At 39.7% G+C, this 27056-nt stretch overlaps 1 protein-coding gene across 1 annotated transcript in view; it reads left to right on the top strand.

The window, feature by feature from the left end:
- Positions 1-27056, top strand: part of LOC126281364 (DDB1- and CUL4-associated factor 12 homolog) — a 115384-nt gene that overhangs the window by 49761 nt on the left and 38567 nt on the right. Inside the window, exons 4-5 of the mRNA XM_049980278.1 lie at positions 12029-12310; positions 24996-25152. Of these exons, the coding sequence (XP_049836235.1) occupies positions 12029-12310; positions 24996-25152 (439 nt within the window). The remainder of the gene's footprint in view (positions 1-12028; positions 12311-24995; positions 25153-27056) is intronic.

Raw genomic sequence — 27056 nt, 5'->3', positions numbered from 1 at the left:
TTGCTGATTCTTCCACCGTTAGGGGCAATTTCTCACCCCTAGGACAAGAGAGTGCCTGAACCTCTATCCGCTCCTCCGCCCTCTTTGACAAGGCAGTTGGCAGAATGAGGCTGACTTCATATGCCGGAAGTCTTCGGCCCCCAATGCTGATTATTTATCAAAATTTAGGCAGTGGCGGGGATCGAACCCGGGACCGAAGATGTTTTGATTATGAAACCAAGACGCTACCCCTAGACCACGGGTTAGTCTCAGACTATAGAAATCTATAAAACCACACAACCAAAGAGTTTGGCTCTGCAGCTTGTATGGCCTTGTTACAACTGGAGTATTCAAAATGACAGTAGTGTCTCCCAGTTAAGGTAACCCAGCTCTGGTACTAGTTCTTGCCTTTTAGATTACATCTACAAATGGTAACATCTAACCCAAGATTCAGACTTCACTTCTCAGAAGTATAGGCACTGTAAGTCTTTAAGCTGGCAAACTCCACTAGGAGAAGCTTCATAGGTGCTGGTCAAGATTCAAGAAATACTGTAGGCTTCGATGGACATCTGTTGACTTCCTACCTAATTTACTGACTGCTCTGGTTGCAACAACATACCAGCTCCTCACCTCAGAAGAAATGACAGTTTGTCACTCAGTATGCCTGTTGACTGTCTCTGGCATCATTTCTCAGACCCCGCATGTGAGGACATGTATGGGAAACACAGGGCTATAGTACTTTTTCTGTGTTGCAAGTCTGTCTTTCTAATATTATTCCAATCCTATCCATTGATTTCTTATGTTCTTCCTCTGCTTCAGTGTTTGAGGTGTTCCATCTTGCATCTCTTCCTCCCTGTCTATCCCTGAAGGTCGCTCACAGTTTGACACATAAAGGTTGATTAGGTAATGCGTAATTACCAGCACGGATGGCTGGTAAGGATCACAAGTACTCCTGATAACAGCCAGGGGCAAGGAAAGGTGATAACCTGAGTTGGTACCTCTAGTGGTCCCTCTACCTGGAGTTTGGATCATGTGACCTGAGATGTGAACAGTCGCCTAAGGGGGTTAGTACCCAGAAAGAAGGAGTGTGTCATCAGAAATGCTGCAATCATGAGGGCTCTAATTTTAATCTATTCTCCACATCGTTCTTCTCAACCTGCATCTAACAAATGGAACTGGAATGGCGCAAAAAAAAATAACGGATCTTCCGGCTGCATCATGCTAATTAATAGTGTCACACATGGAAGAAGGTAAGAGTTTAATTAATGTAAATCGATTCTTCCACCAGCAAGAAGTGGACACAATTCCAGGTCCAGTGAAGTCATGCTCTCACTTACATAATGGACCCCTGCATTTCAGGCCCCAAAACTGTTGAAAGCTATGCTCCACCACAGATACAGTTTTTGTGCAGAGATCCATCACACAGTGAATTACTTGCGTGGTGTTGTTGTTATCTGGTGCTTGGTGATGTGACCTAGGGAGAAATCTAAGTTATTGAGTTATGAAGAAAATAGATATCAAATTAGTGCCTGCCTGTATGCTGTTTGTACATTCAATCAAGTGGAATTTCTATCAAAGATCAAGATTGTTCTGCGAGGTCATCAGCAGAATACTCTATATGCCAAGCACAAAGCATTGCTGCCATTTTCGGTGTTTCCATACTTGCATGTCCCGTAACATTGCAGCCAAACATGTAATTTATGGCAGAGATGCACATGCTGGAGATTGCATACCCCCTTCTTCCCATTACATTAATTGCATAAGGGTAGTATGTTGCTTCATCCCACAAATGTTCTGAGCACCTTTATGAGTTATCTACATGGAAGATGTGATTAAGGCAGAAGGTCTGATTTACTCTTGTTCAGAACATGTTTGCCATCTGAAAGCTGCCATCCGAAATCCCTCTGTACATCCATCTGGCAGTTACAGCATTATTGTGGCTACATTATGACCCAAGCATAATATGACCACACAGACTTGCAACCTCCATTTCAGTGCCACAGTTGCAAAATCCCCAAGCATTAAAGTATTAGGTGTTTCAAAGTGAGTATCACGGCTTTAAGCCTTTGTAGCATTTATTACATTCAACCTACAATTTTAAATATTATATCAAATGAAAGAACAACTCAAAGTTTTTGTTACAAGTGTTCAGTGTGGGCACTATTCATTACACAGCATACACATCGAGTCAGTAGGCAAGTTCTTCCCAAACCTCGATCAGTGTGTGTCGAGTAATTGTTGCAACAACTGCTTCAGTGCAGTTTCTTAAGTCTGGTAGATGAGCTGATAGCAGAGGCACATCGGATGATGCTTTCTGAATCCCAGAGGTAAAAGTCACATGGCATCAGATCATATGAATCATCTAGCTCCCTTAAGCTGAATGTTTGTTGTGACATATCCCAGCAGAAAGTTTATGGATCTTTCTTTTCTGTGAAGTAATTGTAAATGTTGTTTCTTATCTTGATGTGCTAGAACTAGCCAGCCCTTTCCTCAATTATAAGAACCTGAGCCACAGAACGTTATTTGGCAACGAGATGGTGCGCCCCCTCAGTGGCACAACTCAGTATGGGATTGGTTAAGCAACACTATGTCTGACCTCTGGATTGGTCACAGTGGGCCGGAAGACAGAGCTTGTTTCACATTCACCCAACCTGAGCTCATGATTTTTTCCCTTTTGGGAGCTTCATAAAGGATCATGTGTATGTGCTTCTGCCACCTGCTGATCTACCTGACTTAAGAAACAGTATTGAAGCAGCTGTCGCAACAATTATTCCAGATGCACTGATAGAGATTTGGGAGGAACTTGCCTATCGATTTGATGTGTGCCATGTGACGAATTGTGCTCTCACTGAACACTGTAAGAAAAACTATTGGAACTGCTCTTCCATTTGATTTATTTTGTATAATTGTAAGTTGAATGCAATAAATTCTACAAAGCTGTAAGATCTCGATATTTCTCATCTAGAATTACCCTGCTTTCACAACATACTATGAAACCTCCACCTAAACACAGAAGTTCTTTTGTGACTGATGCAGAAGAAAGGAAATTTAGGAGGGAATACTCCCGAGAAGATTTGCCGTGTACTTCTGGTCAGCAATGGTCCAGATCCTGAGCCAACAAATGAAATGTTATGAAGAAGACAAGTAAAGAGAAATGTAAAAAGAAAACTGAAGAATCCTAATCAATAACAATACTGCAAAAACACCATTTAGCCAGCCTTTACTTCACCTGCCTGAATCACCAACTGACCCTCTACCTTAGCAAAAGCTGATCAATCTGGAGAGAAAAATCATACTTCTGAAGAAAAGAAATAATAGACAAGAATCCTACAGCTTCTGAAACCTGTATTGAAACACACACGAAAAAAGATACTCCTAAGTTGCCAAGGTGATTACAGCTACTACAGTTGCCATCTCTCATCCTTAAACATGGCTATCCTTGAATGGAATGTAAGTGGCATCAGATCACATATGGCAGAACTGCAGCTGCCTATTATGTTTACAATTTCCAGCTGTTATATGCCTGCAAGAAATTAAAATACAGCTTGAAGACTGCTTTAACTTCCACACTTGACCCAATACATTATGACCTAACTCCCGAAGAGAGAAATCCAGCTCATGTTGATGTAATGGCACTCATCCAAGACATTTTTCATAGCCTGGTCAATGTGTTGAACACTCTTTTACAAGTTGCTGCATTTTGTATTTCCCTTTACAGAATTACATTTTCCCTTTGCAGCCTCTACATACCCTTGTCAATTATTCTCACCAGTACAGAACACTACAGCTTACCACTCAACTCTCAGTTTCTTCCATGCTGCTCAGTGACTGCAATGCCCACTTCCTCATTTGGGGCTCTACCAGAGTCTGTGCGAGGGGCATGCTCCTGGCTGATATTCTGACCAACTTGATATTGTTTCAGCTACTGGTAAATCTGTATTGTATGGTCGTGGTACGTGAAACTTTTCTATTCTTGACGTTTCATCCAGAGCTGCACTGGAGATCTTTGCAAAAGTGTTTGACAGAGAGAATCTTTGTCAGAGATACAACTTAACTGTCTACTGTAAAGAAATGAAACTATCGATTCTGAACAGCTACTGTCGATAAATACTAAGTTTCATGGCTTCTTATGTTCTGTTAAAATTATTCCCATGTTTATATATTTCCATGGCTTCTCTATATAGCCATTGATTTTGAAAAACTTGATGATATCCTGACAGAAGTGTCTGCTCTGCTGCAGCTGGATTTTGTATTTTCTTCTGTAGTCTGCAAAGATGTACATTCCGTATAGTCACGTTTCTCCTGAGAGTTCCAATGGAACTTTATATACCCAGTGTGGTGACACTGGAGAGCATTTACTCTTTATGGATCAGAATGCTTGACATATTTTCATTGCTGATCTAAAAACTTATCTAATGGTATGTTCCTGTAAAATCTTTTCAACCTAATTGGTTAATTTTTTAGTAAAAGGGAGACAAACTGTGTTTTCCCATCATTGTGTTTTATCCTTGGCCTTTAAAGCATTCTTTAGGTATTTTAATTTGGTGTCAAGATGTTCTAATGTACAAATCCTGGTGGCTCTGCCAAGAAGACTTTTAATGGCACTTCTCTTTTGTTGTAGGTGGTGATGGAGTTCTTATGCAAATATCCATATGGACATCTCTCCAAAGAACCTTCCATTGGTCTGTCTCATAACTAAAACATCTAAGAAGGATATTCCATTGACATTTTTACACAGTCCAGTGATATTAATGTGATCACCACTTACATTTGACATCAGCGTCCAATAACCACTCATAGACAGCAGATCGCAGCACGAACAATGGAGGATATATAAAGCACGTGAGGGGGAGAGGGTTGGTAACAGTGCTTTCATTGTCATAATGCTTGGTAACAGTGCTGTGATTATCATAATGGGGAAATGGAGCAATTTATCTGATGTGCAAAAGACTATGATCATTGGCTTTTGGGTCGAGTGGGAGCATTTCTGAAACGGCCAAGTTTGTAAACAGTTTGCATGCTGCCATGGTTAAAGTACACTGTGGATGGCACAGTGGTGATATCCAAAATGGACCCCCAAGGCAACTGTGATGCAATGTGGACCATAGTGACAGGGGTGAACGACTGCTGCAGAGATGTGTACAGGTGAATAGGCATGCAACTGTTAAGTAATTAACCACCCAGCTGAACCAAGGGGTTGCTAGTGATGTCTCCTCAACGACTGTTCAGTGATTGTTGCTGCTTGTGGGCCTCTGCAGCAGGTGCCTAGTTCATGCACCTGTGATGGCTGCTGTTCATCGAGACAAAGTAGAATTTGCACGCCAGTACCATAAGTGGATGTCCACTGAGTGGCAGCAGGTGGCCTTTTCAGATGAATCATGTTTTATGCTCCAGCAGACAGATGGCATTTGTCATGTATGGAGTGAAATGTCTGAAAGCAAACACCCTGCGTCAATTTCAGAAGGATCCAGGGTGGAGAAGGGATATTATAGTCTGGGGGATTTTTGTGGCATTGCCACAAATGTATTATCCACAAACTGATGCCATCGAGATGGCTTCTTATTTGCTTTTTCTAGAGCTGATTGTTGGAATTTTTTCATATAGAAATTAACAATCGCGGAATGCAATGGGTTACGACATCAACAACTTGTCTAGAAGTAAGGCTGTGTCTAAAAAGAGCAGTCAGATCACATGGTAAAATATCCATTATATAAATCACAGCTTTGTTCATTCGTATCATAATGATCAAAGGTGCCATGTTAAAACTTACATAAATATCTTCAGGAGTTAAAGTTTGCTTGTAAACTTTCTCAATGAAATGAAGCGAGTCTTTTATGTATGAGTTAGTTTTTCCAAATCTGTAGTTGCAAACGAGTGGCCAGATATGGTGCTATTTGGTATGTGGGAGAATTGATAACATTAACACTGTGTCTTACAGGAAGATCAAATTTATGAATTTTTTCTGAGACCCATTGTTAGTGCTATCAGTTCCCCTACATTCCAAGCAACAAGATATCTGGCAACTCATTTACAACCAGATATTGGGAAAACTGGCATGTATGTAAAAGACTCATGTCAGTTTATTGAGAAACTTGAAGGGCTAATTTTGGTTCCTAAAGATAATCTTGTAGGTTTTGACTTAGTACTTTTGTTCACTATGGTTACCATTAATCAAGTTGTTATGTATATTTTAAGTTTTTTTCCCAGGGAATTTCAAAGCTCTTGTTAGACATTACCTTACTCCTAGCCAGTTCCAATGTGACGATGAATTTTATGAGCTAATTGTTGGAGTCGCAATGAGTAACCCATTGGGTCCTGCGATTGCTAATTTGTATTGGGAAAATTCCAACAATCATCTCTAGAAAAAGCAAATAAGAAGTCATCTTGGTGTTATCAGTTTGTGGATAGTAAATTATTTTGTGCTCTTGTCACATCCTAAAATAGCTAAATATCATCAAAAATGTAAGTTACCATGGAAATAGAAAATGACAGCAGGATACCCTTCTTAGATGTTTCAGTTCCGAGACAGATCGATGAAAGGTTGGAAAGTTTTGGGGAAAACCGCACATACAGACAGATATTTGCATAAGAACTCCAACCATCATACACAACAAAAGAGTGGTGTCATTAAAATTCTTCTCAACAGAGGCAAAAGAATTGGCACCCCAGAACATCTGGATGCCCAATTAAAACATCTGAAGCAGGATTTTGAGAAAAATGGCTATTCAGCTAAAGAAGGAAATGGAGTTCTATGACCAAATAACAGTAGGACAAAGGACAAGGATGAAACATGTAAGAAAACTGTTTCTCTCCTTTTTAATAAAAAAAGTAACTGATCAGATGAAAGATTTTACAGAAACACAACATCAGACCAGTTTTAGACCAACAAAGAAAATGTCAAGTACTCTGATCTGCAAAGGATAAAAGCGCTCCTACATCAACAAGCAGGATACATTATGTTCCATGTACATGTGGCAAAGTCTACACTGGAACAATCAAAACTGAATACATGGCTGAAGGAACAAAAAAGTCTTTACTGACTAGAGAAAATAGAATAATCAACTGTAGCAGAGCATGCTCTTCAGTCACGAAATCATACTGTGGAGTTTTCTGAAATCAAAATTTTAGCTACAGCAATAAACTATGTCCAGAAGCTGTGGAAATATATAAACATGGGGATAATTTTAAGAGAAAAGCCATGAAACTTAGTATATATGGACAGTAGGTCTACGCAGTTTTATTTCTGAGAGATGACAATAGATAGTTAAGTTTTGCCACTGACGAGGAATATCTCTGCCAGTCACGTGTAAACTTCTACCATAACCATTTTTCACAGTATTTATGTCACTCTTTGATGCCAGATACGTCAGCTGGCAAGACTCAACAGAAGGAGTAGTACCTCTGAAGATGTTACTGCGGCTCTGCAGAAAACATTAGGAACAGAAAAGTTACAAGGACCGCAGCCAGTAACCATAGAACCTGGGAGACTCACCAGCAACTGTGACATCCAGTCATGAAAGCTTTCATTATTATTGTTTACCTCAACACTCATGAAGCAACATTTCTTTCAGGCTCTAGTCATCCATCATCTTGAACACACATTCGAGTGACCTTTACCTGTGTGTAATTTTGTGCTAAATCAGGTACAATCTGTGGGTAAGATGACATGGCACCTTTCTAAAGCTTATGGTCAGATAGAATACTTTACGAATTTTTTCCCTCTGCTGCTGAATATTCCATATCTCAAACGTCTTCCCTCCTGCAATGATCCTCAGTTCCCTAGTGGACTGGGAAATGCCAAGATGTGGTTTTTGCATGAAGATATGCTTTGTGTTTTTTAACAGTAGAATAACTCGATTGTTTTAACCCATTAAAACTTCTGGTGAGACAAAAATGTCCCATCTCTAGTTGATACATGTACAGCTTGTTCTTTGTCTTTTTATTTTAGGATATGAGTTTTTCTGTAACAAATACTCATGCTAAAGGGCCTGTTTTTTGTTTTAATACTAAACATTAAGTACTGCTGTAGGTCTAAACTTTGATACACATTTTTTAAAGGTAAACATTATAGTCTGTGTAAGTAAATATGTTATATTAGATACCAACAGATCACTTAGTCTGTAGACTAAGCAGATACCTACATATCATCTTTGTAGACTAAGCTGTGCAATCTAAAAACTGGTGTCTCTCTTCTCAAACAATGCACATTTATATGACTTTTCCCTTGTTTGCAAGGTTTATGCACCTGACAGTGGCGGGAGCTTCCATCTATGTCTAATATTTCAACTCGGACCCTGCTTTAGATATAATCTATGGCAAGTTCCTCCCCAAGTTTGAAAAGGAAATCTCATCTTGTTATGTTGGTCACTTCTTTGTAGATTACCCAAGCATTGATGCCTCCTACATCTAGATTATTATTAAAAAAAATAAAGAGGTCACCTTCTTCCACCAGTTTTCATCGAGTGTGTGGGGGACATTTGTTCAACATCTATTCTTTACTTAGTTTCATTATAACATGTAACCACAGCAAATGGCTAAAATTTTAACTGTACGTTCTTTAGAAAATCGTCAAAATTTTTACCATATGTTCTTAAGGTAATGTTCTCGGGGAACTGAGATCCACAGGTTCAAATTATTGTAGTTATGCATGTAAAATGTGCATTAATATCTGGTCTGAGGCATAAATGTAGTTTTAACTGACATAGTGAACACATGACAAAGTTTTTAGGGACATCACTTGTGTTCTGAGATCACCAAGCTGTTTTAGTCAGCATTTTTTTCATCAATAAAACTTTGTGATGCACTTTCTCTGTATAATGGGCACTTAACATCTATACGAATATACCCGAAAGTAACACTGCTGTGGAATAAAAGGGGTTATAACTTAAAACATGTCTGGAAAGAGCTTAAACAGATTGCCAAAAATTATGTAAAACTGGGAAGAGTGCAAATTCAATAAATTATTTATAACAATAGTTCTACTCTAAGATGCAAATCATAATCTGGGCATTTTTGACGAATTGCAATCAGTGAGTGAAGTACCCAGAAAAAAATGTAAAGCATATGATTTTGTGTTCACTCACATTGTGGATACTTATTTCTTGTTTATATCTGTCAAAGCATATAATTATTCAAAGTACATAAAACTTTCCTGACGTGCAACAGAATTTATATAAGTAGCACATCCTACTGTAGCAGGGGAGAGAAGGAAACCAGCAGAAAAATGCTCCTACTGGAACACAGAAAGGCAAATATGCTTTTATTTAAAAGACTCTGACAGAAAAGTGGGAAACCAGCTGCCACAAACCTCATTCTGCCTTCCTCACCAAACATTTTGGCATGCGGATATATTTGCATGATCTTGTGCTGACAGCAGCAGAGAGAAAGTGTTGGTGGAAGACAGAGAGAAAGAGGGAGGAAATAGTGGTGGTGGAAGAGAGAAAATGGCAGTGAAAGAGAGAGATGGATGAAGACAATATCATTGAGCTTCAAAGAGGAGTTGTTGATGGTCAGTTGCACACAGTGGCAGTAAAAGAGAAAGACAGGTGGATGGAGACCGAAACAGTGGAAGGAAAAGAAGAGGAGACAGCGAAAATTAAAAATACAGATGAGTGGAGACCATATGTAGGCTTGGAGTGGTCTGTAGCATCCCAAACAAACATACTTTAACCTGTAGATGTTGGGGAGAGTGCGTTTTGGACCGAAATTTTGAACATGTGGGTATAGGGGAAACATAAGTTGGATGCCACAGAATTTTTGAGCTGTTTAGGGATTGTGTAGACAGTGATGGAGTGTAAGTGAGAGGATGCATTGGCAATGGGATGTACTGTAAAACAATGAGAGAAAATGGAGACAGTGTGAGAGAGACATATATAGAAAGTGGCAGTGGATGGGGGTGCTGAATATAAAGGTTTCATTACAAAGAGAAACAGGGTAAAAGGATTTAGAATGGTCTGTGTGAACAGGTGGGGGTATGAAGTTTACATTTATTTCAGATACTAAAGTCTACAGTCCCTTGGTGGTGTGAAAAATTTAAGCTTCTCAGTCTGTGCAGTCAAAAGTTATGTCCACTTATGTCATATTTTTCAATACTCACCAACTCGTTCATCAAAATCTATAGTGTGCTTCCTGTTGACCTAGACTCATGAAATTTGACACAAACAAGATTTTACAGTACAAGCAAATGAAAAAATCCAAAAATTATTATTATTATTATTATTATTAAATCTTATAAAAATATTCTTTTTGCCATTTGTTTCTGTTTGTCCATTTCTCAGGAACAGGCAGAAGTATCTAGTTAGAATTTGTCAAATACTAAGATTTAAGGTCCCTCGCCAGTTCAAAACGTGTCGGCTTCTAAGTGAATGCAGTCAAAAGATATGGCCATATATATCACATATTTTGATACTCGCAGACAACAACCTATAGATGAACTATTTACGTAAATGTCAGCTGGGCTTGAATTGTGAAAAAAGAGATTCTGGTACTGTGACCTACTGGGGGCTGTATTGTTGATGGCTTAACGTTATTTTAATGCATTCTTTTTGTCAGAGGTACTAGTACCGACATGCACTATCACAAATCAAGCACTGCACTTCAGGCCTGGTGGTCTAGTAGTAAAGTGTATACCTGAAAACTTAGTGTTTGCAGGATCGAAACTCCGTCAGATATGTATTTTTCAGTCTTTGTTTTATCCTAGCCTTCGCGTCTCAACGATGTGAGGAGTTGCCAGAAACAACGCATGGTTCAGATTCCACATTAAGCTGTAGGTCCACTTTCCCTGATTGGGCTGCTGGGGTAGGTTAGAGATACACAAGTCAGCAAAGTGGGATTCAGTAGAAAGACATGCCAGTAGAAAGACATGCATCAGGCCATTGAGCCACACACAATTATATTGTTGTCTATATCCGTAATTAAGTTTTATGGAACCCTCAGAGTGCTTGTCCTACCCAGCAACTACCTTCCCCTCAGTTTTGCCATCACTAGCTGCTGCCATCTTTCTCTGCAACTATGAAGTGAACTACAACCACATCTGCTGTTTGCCTGGATTGGATTGGACTTTTATTAGGATAGTGACTGCTGTGCTTTCCGATTACTGCATGACTAGAGTGATGGGCCTGTTGTCTGCACACTATGAGCTGGTATAACGTTTCCATATAGTTCTTCTATTTGATGTCTGTGATTTCCACTCGAGTCTTATTTGGAACTTATATAATTGCAGAAGCGTGCACAATGATGGTGTCCTGCCTGGACTTACATTAATCTTAAGGGGAGCTATTATTGTTTACATTTTGTGGACTAATGGACAGTTTAATTTGTTGTTACAGAACGCTAATTTTGTGTTGAATAAATGTTTTTGGCCCTGAAGTGTGGGTTACATAATGTGCTTATTCTTCGACAGTCTTTTTGACCTTGTTAGTTAAATGAACCTCACCTGTTGCTTCTTACTATGTACTATATACTTTAAGAATACAGATTCTGAATACTTAGTGCTGCTGCTGTTGTTGTGCTTTAGGATTCTTATGTTTTTTTCACTTGTTATCTGACAAAACAGCAGCCTTTAGCTTTACATGCTTGTGCTAAAGTATCATTTTTTTTATGTTAGTGTTCACCCTGGTGGGAAGTATAGTCGCAGTAAGCACAGGCACATTTGATTTATTTGAAATATAATTTGAAGCATTTATGTGATGCAGTACTATTTCAGGAAGAACAGTCATCATTTTTATAAACTATACAGTAATTTAATTTATGCTTTGCCACAGTCATTCACATTTTGTTAGCTTTGATTTAGAGACATTGATGCTTACAATATTTAAAATGTTGTCCTAATTTTTTAATGAGTGGTGGTTATCTGGTTGTATTGAAGACTATTTAAAATCAAAGTATTGTTTGGTTTTTGAAGTATTTATGCACTTTGAACGGATGTGTAGTGTGTTGTGAAAATGTAAAATTTCTCTGATAGTTTAACACTGTTTTGTAGTAAATAACAGTTTGATGCAAGTTATGAATCATGTCTAGACTGTTTTTGTTTGTTTTTATTCTTTGAAAGGGTGCGCATCAAGACTGGGTGTTTGACATGTGTTGGCTTGATGATCAGTTCCTTGTATCTGGATCACGAGACACTCGCATGGCCTTGTGGAGAGTGCAGTTGGATGAGCTTATGGATGGAGAAGATGGGCCATCTTATAAACATGTTCATGCTTTGGCTACAAAGGAATGCAGATCAGCACAAAAAGTTAGGGCTGTAGCTTTCAACAAGAATTTCCAGGAAATTGCTGCCTTGTCTCTTAATGGTTTCATTCATATATGGAATGCTGAAACATTTGAGCAGGTGAGTTGTTGTTGATTTGTGAATTACTTATTTCAGTCAGCTGACATTCCTGGTTAGTTAATACAAAGGTGCACAAAAGATGATAATATAATCACTGTGGCCACAAAGTGGAAGAAATATAAAGTTACTTTTAGTACTGGAATGCTGATTGAACACTTTTTTGCAATGAAAGTTTCTTAAAATTTATATTTTGTGTGGTGTTTCTTGCATTGAAATGATGACAGTAATACATTAAGCAGCAATCTGACTGACAGAATTAATAGTTGATGTTACTGTTACTACACTGTCTTACAAAGAAACTGAAGCCCAGAAGACATGGTAGGATGTCAATGTAAGTTTGCACACATACACACAATCAGTGAGCACGTAAATGATTGTAGTTGCAATCCTCTGTGACAGGTAGAATGGCCATCAGAGTGCATTAGTGTTGCTGGTGTTTTATTGTTGTTACCAGCCCTCATAGGATATATCAGGAGTTCGAACAGTTAAGATGTTGAGTGATCCCCCTGAAGGACTTGGAGACGCACCATACCTCTGTAAGACAGCATTACGAGCTCCTGAAACAGTTTGAAAGGAGCCTCATTGTGGGTCTCCATGGCAGGTTGAACCATACAATATCCACATTTGTGGGGCCTACGGAGGTGAAGTGACCCAATGTTGGACTGTATGAGAGTGTGAGGGCAGTCATACTCATCGCCAGTGTTCTGTTTGATCTCATCTGACCACCACAAGGAAGGATTGCCATATTGTGCCCCAAGCACGTTCATACCACTTTATATCTGCACCTGCTGTCCTACAGCGAGTAAGGGACTCCTTGTAACATTCTGCATCGTCCTGCACCATTGGTCGGAGGCTAGCAGAAACCAGACTAGGGGATCACTGCCCCATGGATAGGCTGCCATTAACACAGCACAAATGGCTATGTTTGAATTGGCACTGTGACCGGCAATTGTAGGACACTGAGGAATGGCATTGCATTGTGTTCATTGATGAATCGTAGTTCTGCACTATCTCGGATGACCATTGTTGTCTAGTATGGTGGTGATCTAAGCAGTGGTCCCATTCTTCCCATGTTTTGGAGAGTTTCAGCGATATAGCTCCTTGTGTCACGGTGTAGGGAGCCATTGGGAAAGTCTTCAGCTCAAGGTTCTACATCTACATCCATACTCCGCAAGCCACCTGACGGTGTAGTGACTGAGAGAAATCTGTTGGAACAATGGTGTGTCATGGACATCCTGCATCCTCATGAATTACCTCTCATGCAACAGTATTGTGGTGCCACTTTTCAATTGCTTGTCTCTGTGAATTGTCTGTGTGAGGCTGAGGTACTCCAGTGTCCAGCCAGGTCCCCAGATCTGTCCTCAATAAAACATACGTGAGACTATCTTGGATGCCAACTCTGACCCAGTGCCAGTATTGAGGATATCAAGGACCATTTACAACAGTTGTGCACCAGCTTGCGTCAGGAGAGGATACAATGGTCTTTTGATTTTCTTCCCTTCTGAACCTGTGCATGCGGATCCAACTGATTAGTGGGCTCATCCTGCCAAGCTCTTTGTAATTTTGAATCGATTTTGTAATCACTGAATTAACATCACATCCCCTTTCAACATGTGAAGTGTCTTTCAGTTTTTCCTCCTCTTAACTGGGTGCTTCACTTTCTTTCTCAAGCAGTGTACAAAATTAGATTACCAGTCTCCTTCATGAAAAATTGCTGTATAATCTAATTTTTAACAAAACTGTGTGATATTGTACAGGCGAGAAGCTGGAAGCGGTATGGTACAAGGCCACACAAATGTAACATGTCATCCAGAAAAGCTAAAATTAAAAATATGTCTTCTTTTCATATTAAACATGTGAATTTAAAGGTATAATTAAAAGTAAGGAAATGAGCAAAAATTTCAATTATTGAAAATTTAAAATTTTCCGTTGGTCTTCAGAGGAAGTAGATAGATGAGAAAGAATGAAATCCAGGCTTTACTAGAACACACCAAGGAGGTTTCAGTTAACACATGTTGGAAAAAAAACAGTAGTCAGTGCACCATTCGAGACCTGTAAGCCCAATAAATGAAAAAAGGGACTGGGCAGTTGTAAAATGCAAGCTTAGCTAAATCAAGGAAGTATTATTTAAACCCTTTAGGTAAAATAGAAATGACTCGGAGAGGTTGCATAAAAGAATCCTTACATATTATAAAAATGTATGTATATGTGTATGTTCCACATCTCTTTCTAAATCAATGGACTGATTTCAAGCAAACTTGGTATACATATCACTTATTGTCAGGAAAGAATTGCTGTAGGGCTAAGAATGACCTACATATGAAAGGGTTGGGGGGCAGGGCAAAAAAGCTGTGTAACCCACAATGTACGAATACCCTTAATTTGTTCATCCAATATTTGAGAATGAGAACACATAGTGACTTGTAACAGACTTTACGTGTAACTTCAAAACTTTCATGAAGCTTTTCTCGCTGGCAACCCCCACAAAATGATGAAAGGAAAAAGTTTATCCCATATACATTTTTGCCGTTCATGCAATAAAACTGCTTCATTAAGCATGATGTTTAGTACTTCATTGTTGCTAACTGTATCCGTAACACATTTAGCAGGCAGTATTCACATATACTACTGCATGTACCAGCAAAATTATAGCACCACATGACACATATTTCAGGAAATATTATGTCACAGACATTGAGATGCATGAAAAACTGCTGCATCATGCATGATGCTTAAATTTATTACTTCTTTACTACTGTCTCTATTCCTAATACTTTTTGCAGACAGTACCCACACATGTTGCTGAATGAACCTACAAAAACATATCATTGTATGACACACAGCTGAGACAGTATGATGTCAAATACTGAGATATGTGAAAAATTGTTGCATCATGCATGGCTTTTAATTTATTACTTCCTTACTGCAAACTCTATTCACAACACATTTCACAGGCAGTAACCAAATATTCAACTGGATTCACCTGTGAAATTATATCATGGTACGACATGTAATTCAGGCCGTAAGTCGTCATAAACATTTAGCTGCACAAAAATGAAACTGAAGGGCAAAATTCATTAAAGATGCAGAGAAAAATATGTACAAGCAAATGTGATATGTTCAATATCTGTGAAACATATATGTGGGCAAAGCAGTGGGTTAAAAGCTCACCTGAAACCCCTTGAAAGATATCAGTCAAGTTTGATACACATATTAGTTACGAACTGGAAAGAAATACCGTGGGGATAGGAATCACCAGCCTCCTATTGGGATGAGGGTCATAACGTGGAAAGAGAAGGGGGCAGTAGGAGATGGGCAGCCACAGAGGGGGGAAAATAAGATAGACAGTCGGAGAGGGGAAGAGGAGACAAACAGGGGAGGGGGAAATGGAGAGAGAGGGAGAGGGGAGATGGACAGAGAAAGAAAAGAGGAGGAGATAGACAGAGAGAGGGGCAGGAGCAGATAGACAGAGAGTGGGGTTGGAGGAGAAGGACTAACAGAAGATTGGAATAAATACGTGGCATGATCAGAGAGTAAATGTAACTAGATTTGTATTTTTTTAAGTAAAAATGTATTTGAAAAGAAACTACAGGAGGTTGTTGATACACTTACTGAACATTTTTCCACTTAATCATCATCCTGTTCGGTGAATGTGGGAGCCAAGGCACAAGCTTCTTTATGCTCTCCTTAAAGAACTCTCCGGCCAGCTCTGTTCCCCACTTAAGAACCTCTCTCTGCACCTACTAAGTGGATGAAAAATTTATTCCACTTGTGTGTGCCTTCATGGTGGTGAAAAGATGATAATCTGAAGGTGCCAAGTCAGGGGAGCACTGGGGTTAAAATATCCTAAGGAAATGAGTCCAAGAGTGCCTTGGTAGCAGTGTGAGGACAGGCGTTTTTGTGTAACAAGCACAGTTGTAGATTAGGTTACATTCAGTTTTTGTTTCGTGGACCCAAAAATGAGAAGATTCTCGTGGGTGCGGAACAAGTCTGAAAGTATAACATAAAAACCATAAAACATTTGAATATAATTCTCACTTTAGTGAAGATTTTCAGGATATTGTCAAAATATGTTAATGCATTACAGTATACTGGAACTACTATAACTGCTAATATTTACATAACTAATACACCGTCAGAATGAAAAATAGTTTTGCATTTTCAATAAATAAAGCACAAAATGCCGAATCTTAACTTGTGTCCAAGTTTTGTCAAAACTGAAATCTACAAGACATTTGCAAATGGTCTAATAGTCTCTGTTAAGATATTCACCTACATAATAGGAGGGGTTGCGAACCAAAAAGTTTTTCAAACTCTGTTTAAACTGTGCTTTATCTAAAACCATATTTTTAATGGTTGTTGGTGATTTATTGAAAGTGTCTGTTTCCTAATATTGGACCCCTTTTTGGACCAAGGTAAGTGATTTTAGGTCTTTATGTAGATAGTTCTTATTACTATTATTGAGACTACATATTGAGCTATTGGTTGAAAATAGAGATATAACATTTGCAACAAATTTAACTAAGGAATGAATTTACTGAAAAGCATTGGTTAGAATACCCAGTTCCTTGAACAGGTTTCTACATGATTCTCTTTAATTTACAACACAAATTAGTCTTATTACATGCTTTTTCAGTCTAAAAACTTTTACACAGTTTGACAAGTTACACCAGAATATGATCCCATATGACATATTAGAAAGTAAGCAAAGTAGGCAAGTTTTACATCTCATATCATTCATACAGCAAAAACATACTTGTTTGGGCACTTAAGCAGTTTTGTGGTATGCCCTTCCAAGCTGAATTTCATTCTGACAGCATGTTAATTCTGTAAATATTAGCTGCTCCAATTTACTGCATTGTATTAACCTATTTTGACTATCTCCTGACAAATGATAAGGTTAGTAAGTATAAATGATTAGGGTAGTAAGTATTATATTCAAATGTTTTATGTTGTATTTTCTGACATGTCCACACCCACGAGAATCATCTCATTTTTTGGGTCTATGGAATGAAAACTGAATCTAATCTAATATTATCGAGTTGTAATCCCAGAAGTTTAACACTGTCAACCTCTTCAATCTGCACATCTTTATATGTTACACACATGCTGGAAGGAAATCTCTTACAGGTTCTGAACTGCATATAGTAGGTCTTCACAAAGTTTAATGACAGCCAGTTAGCTTTAAACCATTTTTTGATGTCAGTGACAATTTGATTAGCAGCTATTTCTAAATCTGTATTTGACTCTATATTTATTGCAATGTTTGTATCATATGCAAACAAAACAAGTTTAGCCTCAGGCCATGTAACAGATGAGAGGTCATTAATGTACACAAGAAAAAGCAATGGACACCAGATAGAACCTTGAGGAACAGCAGATGTAATTAATTTCCAATCAGAAGAATACTGACTGCTTACTCCATGGTATTTAACAATGGCACTGTTTGTTCCCTGTTAGTTAGGTAAGACTCAAAACATTATGCAGCACTTCTGGTGACACCATAATATTCTAATTTATGTAACAGAAAGGCTGTGATTCACACAGTCCAAGGCTTTTGACAGGTCAAAGAAATTATGTACATTCTCACTGTACATGTAAATAGCTTTCTTTATATCGAACCTCTTTAGAAACCCAAACTGTGACTTGCACAATATGTTATTTGCAGTCAGATGCTTAAGGAGACCATTGAACACAACCTTTTCAAATATTTTTGAAAAAGCTGGCTCAAGTGGAACTAGTTGATAGTTTGGTGGTATCTCTTTACCCCCCTTCTAATAAAGAGGCTTCAGCATATTTTAGCCAGTCTGGAAATGTTCCAATGATGAGATTGATTACACAAACAACTTAACATACAACTCAACTCACATGAGCACCGTTTGATTAACTTCATTGATATCTCGTAATAACCACTAGAATACTTTGATTTTAAGGATTCTCTGGGAAATATGAGTGTCAATTCCATTTTACTGAGGTTAGTTGTAACGGCTGGTCTCAGATACTCCATTAGACAGTTTACCAAACCTGACAACCCCAAGCTGTTGGTAACAGAAACAAAGGACAGTAGAGCGTCGATTATCCGGAGTAATTGGGGGACATGGGTGTTCGGCAAACTGGTTTGTTCGTTTAATCGAACTGTACATGTTTATTTGCCAAGAAGCTCTTCTCGGGGGCGCGCAGTCCTTCAAACTGCACGGAGCGGCACGCCTCAACTCTAAGCTGGCGCAGCTGTTGCTGTGAACAGCTTTGATACTGCCGCTACTTCTACTGCCAGTGCCAAGCCGACAGAAGTGTGCTGATTGTTGAAACACAGTGACTGGCGGCTTGGCCGGTCAGCAGCGCCTTGTGAAGGCCCCAATAGAAGCAATGTTCCGCCAGCAGTGGCCCAGTGCGGCGACTGCTGTGGGAAACTTGGTTTGCGTGTGAGAGGGGATGATGGACGGTAGGGTGGGAGAGTAATAGGTGCGAGCGAGTACACATTTCGGTTAAGCGGTCGTTCAGTTGACTGATGTTCGGATAATTGACGCTCCACTGTACTTGTTTAGGAGGTTTGCAACACTACATGCACTTGTTACCAATGTCTCATTTATTTTTAGAATTACCTGTTCCTCTTTCTTTTAGGCCCCACCTGTGTCTGTCTTCACTATATCCCATATAGTTTTTATTTGTTGCCTGATGTTTTTCTCATAATAAAGCTGCTTACATTTCTGGATTACTTGCTTCAATATTTTGCAGTATTCTTTTTAATTTATTACAATGCCGAAATCAGAGCTACTCGTAGATAGTAGATACAGTCTCCATTTTGTCCCTCATAACTTTATTATGTCAACTCTAATTCCTCAACACAAATAAGAAACTCAGTATGCTTACCCCTTAGGCCTCTCATATCCTGATGAAATAAGATAACTGATTTGTGCACTGGCTGAATTACAACTGCATGAACCTAATTTTTCTGTCAATTTCTGAATGTCCCCAGTTTCAGTCAGGGGCTGTTTGTGTGATTTGTGGACATTAAAATTTGCTTTCTGGCTGCCTGTTTTATGAGTGTGAATGTCATTTTCAACCTGTCTATTACCATTTTTTGTTTCTTCCCTACCTACTGTATAAAAACTGCTATTCTCTCACTTGTAACTACTGGTACTTTACACATTTGTGATAGTGCCCCCCCTCCCCCTCCTGAAATCATTTGCTTTCCTGTTGAGGAGAAGGCCATGCCTAGTGTAATTCCATCTATTCATAGAGTCAACAGGAACCACATTGATATGTACTCCATACGTGATCCAAGCAGCCATCCCACCTCTAAGTTAACTCACCCTAACAGAAGAGTCTAATGAGGCTGGTCATGACACCTCAGAACACATACAGACTGAACACTAGTATGTCTTGTTGCTGAAACTATCTTTACCATGTCACCCTCAATTGAATAATTAGAGTCCTTGTCTATAATGTTGCCTGCTCCCCCACTATTACCAAGGTGTCTTACTTTGTGAAGTCATTGCAAACTGAACCTTGCATCCTCTATCACCTGACCCAGACTTGCACTATGTTTAAAAAAAACTGACCCTAGTTCATCCTCCAACTGTTGGCCAAGACCTCTACCTTTTTGTGTTATCAGTCTACTGACTGGTTTGATGCGGCCCGCCATGAACTCCTTGCAACCTAAGTCCTCAATTATTTGCTTGACGTATTCCAATCTCTGTCTTCCTCTACAGTTTTTGCCTTCTACAGCTCCCTCTAGTACCCTGGAAGTCATTCGCTCATGTCTTAGCAGATGTCCTGTCATCCTGTCCATTCTCCTTATCAGTGTTTTCCACATATTCCTTTCCTCTCCGATTCTGCGTAGAACCTCCTCATTCCTTACCTTAGCAGTCCACCTAATTTTCAACATTCGTCTATAGCATCACATCTCAAATGCTTCGATTCTCTTCTCTTCCGGTTTTCCCACAGTCCATGTTTCACTACCATACAATGCTGTACTCCAGGCGTACATCCTCAGAAATTTCTTCCTCAGATTAAGGCCGGTATTTGATATTAGTAGACTTCTCTTGGCCAGAAATGCATTTTTTGCCATAGCGAGTCTGCTTTTGATGCCCTCCTTGGTCCGTCCCTTATTGGTTATTTTACTGCCTAGGTAGCAGAATTCCTTAACTTCATTGACTTCGTGACCATCAATCCTGATGTTAAGTTTCTCGCTGTTCTCATTTCTACTACTTCTCATTACCTTCGTCTTTCTCCGATTTACTCTCAAACCATACTGTGTACTCATTAGACTGTTCACTCCGTTCAGCAGATCATTTAATTCTTCTTCACTTTCACTCAGGATAGCAATGTCATCAGCGAATCGTATCATTGTTATCCTTTCACCTTGTATTTTAATTCCACTCCTGAACCTTTCTTTTATTTCCATCATTGCTTCCCCGATGTACAGATTGAAGAGTAGGGGCAAAAGGCTACAGCCTTGTCTTACTCCCTTCTTAATATGAGCACTTCGTTCTTGATTGTCCACTCTTATTATTCCCTCTTGGTTGTTGTACATATTGTATATGCCCATCTCTCCCTATAGCTTACCCCTCCTTTTTTCAGAATCTTGAACAGCTTGCACCATTTTATATTGTAGAACACTTTTTCCATGTCGACAAATCCTATGAACGTGTCTTGATTTTTCTTTAGCCTTGCTTCCATTATTAGCCGATGATGCTTTTCCGAAAGTCAGATGGTATGTCGCCAGACTCATATATTCTACACACCAACGTGAATAGTCGTTTTGTTGCCACTTCCCCTAATGATTCTAGAAATTCTGATGGAATGTTATCTATCCCTTCTGCCTTATTTGACCGTAAGTCCTCCAAAGCTCTTTTAAATTCCGATTCTAATACTGGATCCCCTATCTCTTCTAAATCGACTCCTGTTTCTTCTTCTATCACATCAGACAAATCTTCACCCTCATAGAGGCTTTTAATGTATTCTTTCCACCTATCTGCTCTCTCCTCTGCATTTAACCGTGGAATTCCCGTTGCACTCTTAATGTTACCACCATTGCTTTTAATGTCACCAAAGGTTGTTTTGACTTTCCTGTATGCTGAGTCAGTCCTTCCGACAATCATATCTTTTTCGATGTCTTCACATTTTTCCTGCAGCCATTTCGTCTTAACTTCCCTGCACTTCCTATTTATTTCATTCCCCAGCGACTTGTATTTCTGTATTCCTGATTTTACCGGAACATGTTTGTACTTCCTCCTTTCATCAATCAACTGAAGTATTCCTTCTGTTACCCATGGTTTCTTCGCAGCTACCTTATTTGTACCTATGTTTGCCTTCCCAATTTCTGTGATGGCCCTTTTTAGAGACGTCCATTCCTCTTCAACTGTGTGGCCTACTGCGCTATTCCTTATTGCTGTATCTATAGCGTTAGAGAACTTCAAACGTATCTCGTCATTCCTTAGAACCTCCGTATCCCACTTCTTAGCGTATTGATTCTTCCTGACTAATGTCTTGAACTTCAGCCTACTCTTCATCACTACTATATTGTGATCTGAGTCTATATCTGCTCCTGGATACGCCTTACAATCCAGTATCTGATTTCGGAATCTCTGTCTGACCACTATGTAACCTAATTGAAATCTTCCCGTATCTCCCGGCATTTTCCAAGTATACCGCCTCCTCTTGTGATTCTTGAACCGGGTATTCGCTATTACTAGCAGAAACTTGTTACAGAACTCAATTAGTCTTTCTCCTCTTTCATTCCCTGTCCCAAGCCCATATTCGCCTGTAACCTTTTCTTCTACTCCTTCCCCTACAACTGCATTCCAGTCTCCCATGACTATTAGATTTTCGTCCCCCTTTACATACTGCATTACCGTTTCAATATCCTCATACACTTTCTCTATCTGTTCATCTTCAGCTTGCGACGTCGGCATGTATACCTGAACTATCGTTGTCGGTGTGTGTCTGCTGTCGATTCTGATTAGAACAACCTGGTCACTGAACTGTTCACAGTAACACACCCTCTGCCCTGCCTTCCTATTCATAATGAATCCTACACCTGTTATACCATTTTCTGCTGCTGTTGATATTACCCGATACTCATCTGACCAGAAATCCTTGTCTTCCTTCCACTTCACTTCACTGAGCCCTACTATATCTAGATTGAGCCTTTGCATTTCCCTTTTCAGATTTTCTAGTTTCCCTACCACGTTCAAGCTTCTGACGTTCCACGCCCCAACTCGTATAACATTATCCTTTCGTTGATTATTCAATCTTTTTCTCATGGTAACCTCCCCCTTGGCAGTCCCATCCCGGAGATCCGAATGGGGGACTATTCCGCAATCTTTTGCCAATGGAGAGATCATCATGACACTTCTTCAACTACAGGCAACATGTCCTGTGGATACACATTACGTGTCTTTAATGCAGTGGTTTCCATTGCCTTCTGCATCCTCATGTCGTTGATCATTGCTGATTCTTCCACCTTCAGGGGCAATTTCCCACCCCTAGGACAAGAGAGTGCCCTGAACCTCTATCCGTCCTCCGCCCTCTTTGACAAGGCCGTTGGCAGAATGAGGCTGACTTCTTATGCCGGAAGTCTTCGTCCGCCAATGCTAATTCTTTATCAAAATTTAGGCAGTGGCGGGGATCGAACCCGAGACCGAAGATGTTTTGATTATGAATCAAAGACGCTACCGCTAGACCACGGGTGTTACACCTCTACCATATGAACTACCTAACAGCAAAACTTTCTTCTTCTTCACAACTTTTTCTGAAAGGTCTTCCACTCCTCTCTTGATCATGAACATATGTTCATATGTTCTGTCTCCAGTAAACTCCATTCACCACTTAAACAGACTTATTCTGTTCATAACACCTCCGTCATAAACTGTTTTGTTTCGTGAAACAAATTTGGTAGGTATTTTTGTGTCCACGAGTAGGAATCAGGACACAGATTGTTGTTTGCACTTGGCAGGATTTCATACAGACGTCTTTCACACAACTGGACAGTACAGTATTAGTTTACATACTACTGTGTTGTTGCATGGGATCTCTCTGTACTACTAATTGTTGTCAAAACTTAAAAACAGAAAGCCACAGCCAGTTATACTCACAGTATGCTTACTTTCTGAACAAGGATCATACACATGCTGGTAATGCCGGGTACTCGTGTAGTGTATGAATAAAATTAAACAAATAAGCTCACAGGGTGATCACTGAAATTAAATTAATCCAGATTGTATAATTAAATCATACAAAGTCAGCAAGAATATTGATAAACTGGGCCCAAACAAAATGACAGTGCCATCAACAGACAGAAACCTTTAGCATTGCAGGGTAGCCACCAGTAAACATTTTAAGTAAAATCAAATTACATCAGATGTATTGTTATTTTATTATTACTGACAAGAATCAATGTAAACACATGTGCACATGAAAACAATTCAGAGGCTGGAAGAATATATTTTTGAACTATCGTACATCTCCAGTCTTCTTATATCTCATTTTATTCAGTGATTTTGGGTAGATATCACTTGGAAACAAGGAAAGTTATGGTTTAGGTGTTGATTTTTCAATGTAAATAGAATTTTTAATTATATGAAAACTAGTAAAAATGATGTAGATGTTACAAAAAAACTCGTGAAGGTTGTAAACAACAAAGGAATATATAAGAAATCATAAACTTTTGGTTTAGGGGTGGAGAGAAAAACAAAAAGAAGAGAAGGTCTTTAAAATCTTTGTGTAAGTGGGACAGCAGCTATAAATTGAGGCCCATGGTCGCATGAGTGCAAGAAACTACTTAAAAAGAAAAAGAAAAAGCAAAAAATTGAATAGTAAAAAGCTAAAGAAGAAGGCATTGGGTGGACAGAACAGGTACTGAGGAGGAGTGACGTGATGTGTTGATAAATGAAAAAAGCAGCTGGCTTGCACGTGCAGTTTGTATGGTACTTGCATGTCCTTCCTTCCAATTCCTACTTATTTACGAAGAGACTGTTTTCGGTGGTTGTCACTGCTTTTACCACTTTCACTCTCACTGCCAAAACTTCTAAATCCTACAAATGACACCTCATTTGCAGTGAGAGTGGCCTCATTCCTCAACCATTACTTCAACATATCTGATCATTTCCTTCCTCGTGTTCACATCTATATTCTGCTTTCCTTTCTTTCCTTTCCATCTATGTTGAGCTTCTCTTGACAGTTTGTGCATATCTCATCTGCTCTGTTGCCAAACGTTCTTCCATTAATATCCCAGAAACCCTTATTTTGACAGTCACAGTTCATTGTTTTTTCCCTCCTTGTGTATCTTTTGATCTTGAGAGCTGAGTGTATCATGTTCTATCTTTTATGGCGTAAACACCTTTTACTTACTTTGTTTTTCTTTTCTCTTTGTTTCTCTCACTCTTCAGTCAGCTGTTTGAGGTTCAATGTATGCTCTTAGAGTTCGGGATTTCTTTCACAATTTAGTATCTCAGTTACACTTTTACAGTTTCTTTTGGTAAGTAGGACATTTCTGACTTGGATGGTTTCATCACTGGTGTAAACAAAAATATGTTAACACATTAGATCTATGAGGATAATGGCTACTCACATACAGGTTTCAGGCAACTGTGATTCAATGCACTACATTAAATATTGTTCCTAGTACTTCTGTGCAAAAAATAACAACATTTTTATTATTTTGTTCTGTATCATTCCACAGAAGTTTTCAAGAAAGCTGCCATCGTGTCAAGAAAATGTCTGTCTCGCAGTGCAAGATACTGGAATGTATGCTGTTGGCTGTCGTTCCTACACTCTGCTTTTAGATGCTCGAACTTTACAAGCTGTGAAAAAAATATCAACACGTTATAGTGGCTGTGGTATGTATTGAAAACTATTTGTTGCTAAGTGTGATACAATCCCTCAGATTTACTAACATTCCTCAGATTAGTAAGTATTCTGCTACATGTAGGTAGTTGTAGCATTATGTATTCATAGGATAAAAAATTGCACTGTTATCATAGTATATTTGATTAGTATGCAATTTGAATCATTGAAATTAATCATATTCCTCTAACTGCTCATGGCAGTGATACAAAAGGATATGCTGTAACAATACCAGAGAAGGAAAGTTGCTAAGTTGCTACTCACCATATAGCGGAGATTCTGAGTCGCGATAGGTACAACAAAAAGATTCACACAATTATAGCTTTCGGTTATTAAGGCCTTTATCAGCCGTAGACACACACAAACACACACACACACACAAAACTTGCACACACATCTGCAGTCTCAGAGAACTGAGACCGCACTGTGAGCAGCAGCACCAGTGCATGATGGCTGTGTCAACTGGGTGGGGGCAAGGAGGAGGCTGGGAAGGGTAGGGAAAGGGGATAGTATGGTGGGAGTGGCGGACAGTGAAGTGTTGCAGTTTAGACAGAGGGCAGGAGAGAAGGTGTGGACGGGGGAGGGGGTAAGTAGCGGAAAGGAGAGAAATAAAAAGAAGAGAAATTAAAAGACTGGATGTAGCAGTGAAATGACGGCTGTGTAGTGCTGGAATGGGAACATGGAGGGGTCTGGATGGTTGAGGACAGTGACTAACGAAGGTTGAGGCTAGGAGGATTATGGCAGCGTAGGATGTATTGGAGGGAAAGTTCCCACCTGCGCAATTCAGAAAAGCTGGTGTTGGTGGGAAGGATCCATATGGCACAGGCTGTGAAGCAGTCATTGAGATGAGGGATATCATGTTTGAGAGCATGTTTAGCAACAGGGTGGTCCACTCAGTTTTTGGCCACAGTTTGTTGGTGGCAGTTTATACGGACAGACAAGTTGTTGGTTGTCATGCCCACATAGAATGCAGCTCAGTGGTTGCGGCTTAGCTTGTAAATCACATGACTGATTTCACAGGTAGCCCTGCGTTTGATGGGATAGATGATGATAGTTACCGGACTGGAGTAGGTGGTGGTGGGAGGATGTATGGGACAGGTCTTGCATCTAGGTCTATTACAGGGGCCATGAGGTAAGGGATTGGGAACAGGGGTTGTGTAAGGATGGAAGAATATATTGTGTAGGTTCGGCGGAATACCACGGTAGGAGGGGTGGAAAGGGTAGTGGGTAGAACATTTCTCATTTCAGGGCACGACGAGAGGTAATCGAAACCCTGGCGAAGAATGTAATTTAGTTGCTCCAGTCCCAGATGGTACTGAGTTACGAGAGGAATGCTCCTCTGTGGCCGGACTGTGGAACTTTGGGAGGCGGTGGGAAACTGGAAAGATAAGGCACGGGAGATTTGTTTTTGTACTAGGATGGGAGGATAATTAAGGTCAGTGAAGGATTCAGTGAGACTTTCGGTATATTTTGAGAGGGACTGCTTGTCACTGCAGATGTGACAACCATGGGTGGCTAGACTGTACGGAATGAACTTCTCGGTATGGAAAGGGTGGCAGCTGTCGAAGTGGAGGTATTGCTGATGGTTAGTAGGTTTGATATGGACAGGGTTGCTGATGTAGCCATCTCTGAGGTGGAAGTCAACATCTAGGAAGGTGGCTTGTTGGGTTGAATAGGACCAGGTGGAGCAAATGGGGGAGAAGTTGTTGAGGTTCTGGAGGAATGTGAATAAGGTGTCCTCACCTTCAGTCCAGATAGCAAAGATGTCATCAATGAATCTGTGCCATATGGATCCTTCCCACCAACACCAGCTTTTGTGAGTTGCGCAGGTGGGAACCTTCCGTGCAATACATCCTATGTTCCCATAACCCTCCTGGCCTCAACCTTCGTTAGTCAC

Source organism: Schistocerca gregaria, chromosome 7 (genome assembly GCF_023897955.1).
Source record: "Schistocerca gregaria isolate iqSchGreg1 chromosome 7, iqSchGreg1.2, whole genome shotgun sequence".
NCBI lineage: Eukaryota > Metazoa > Arthropoda > Insecta > Orthoptera > Acrididae > Schistocerca > Schistocerca gregaria.
Note: the sequence above shows the minus strand (reverse complement) of the source record. Positions and strands in the feature narration are given on the sequence as shown.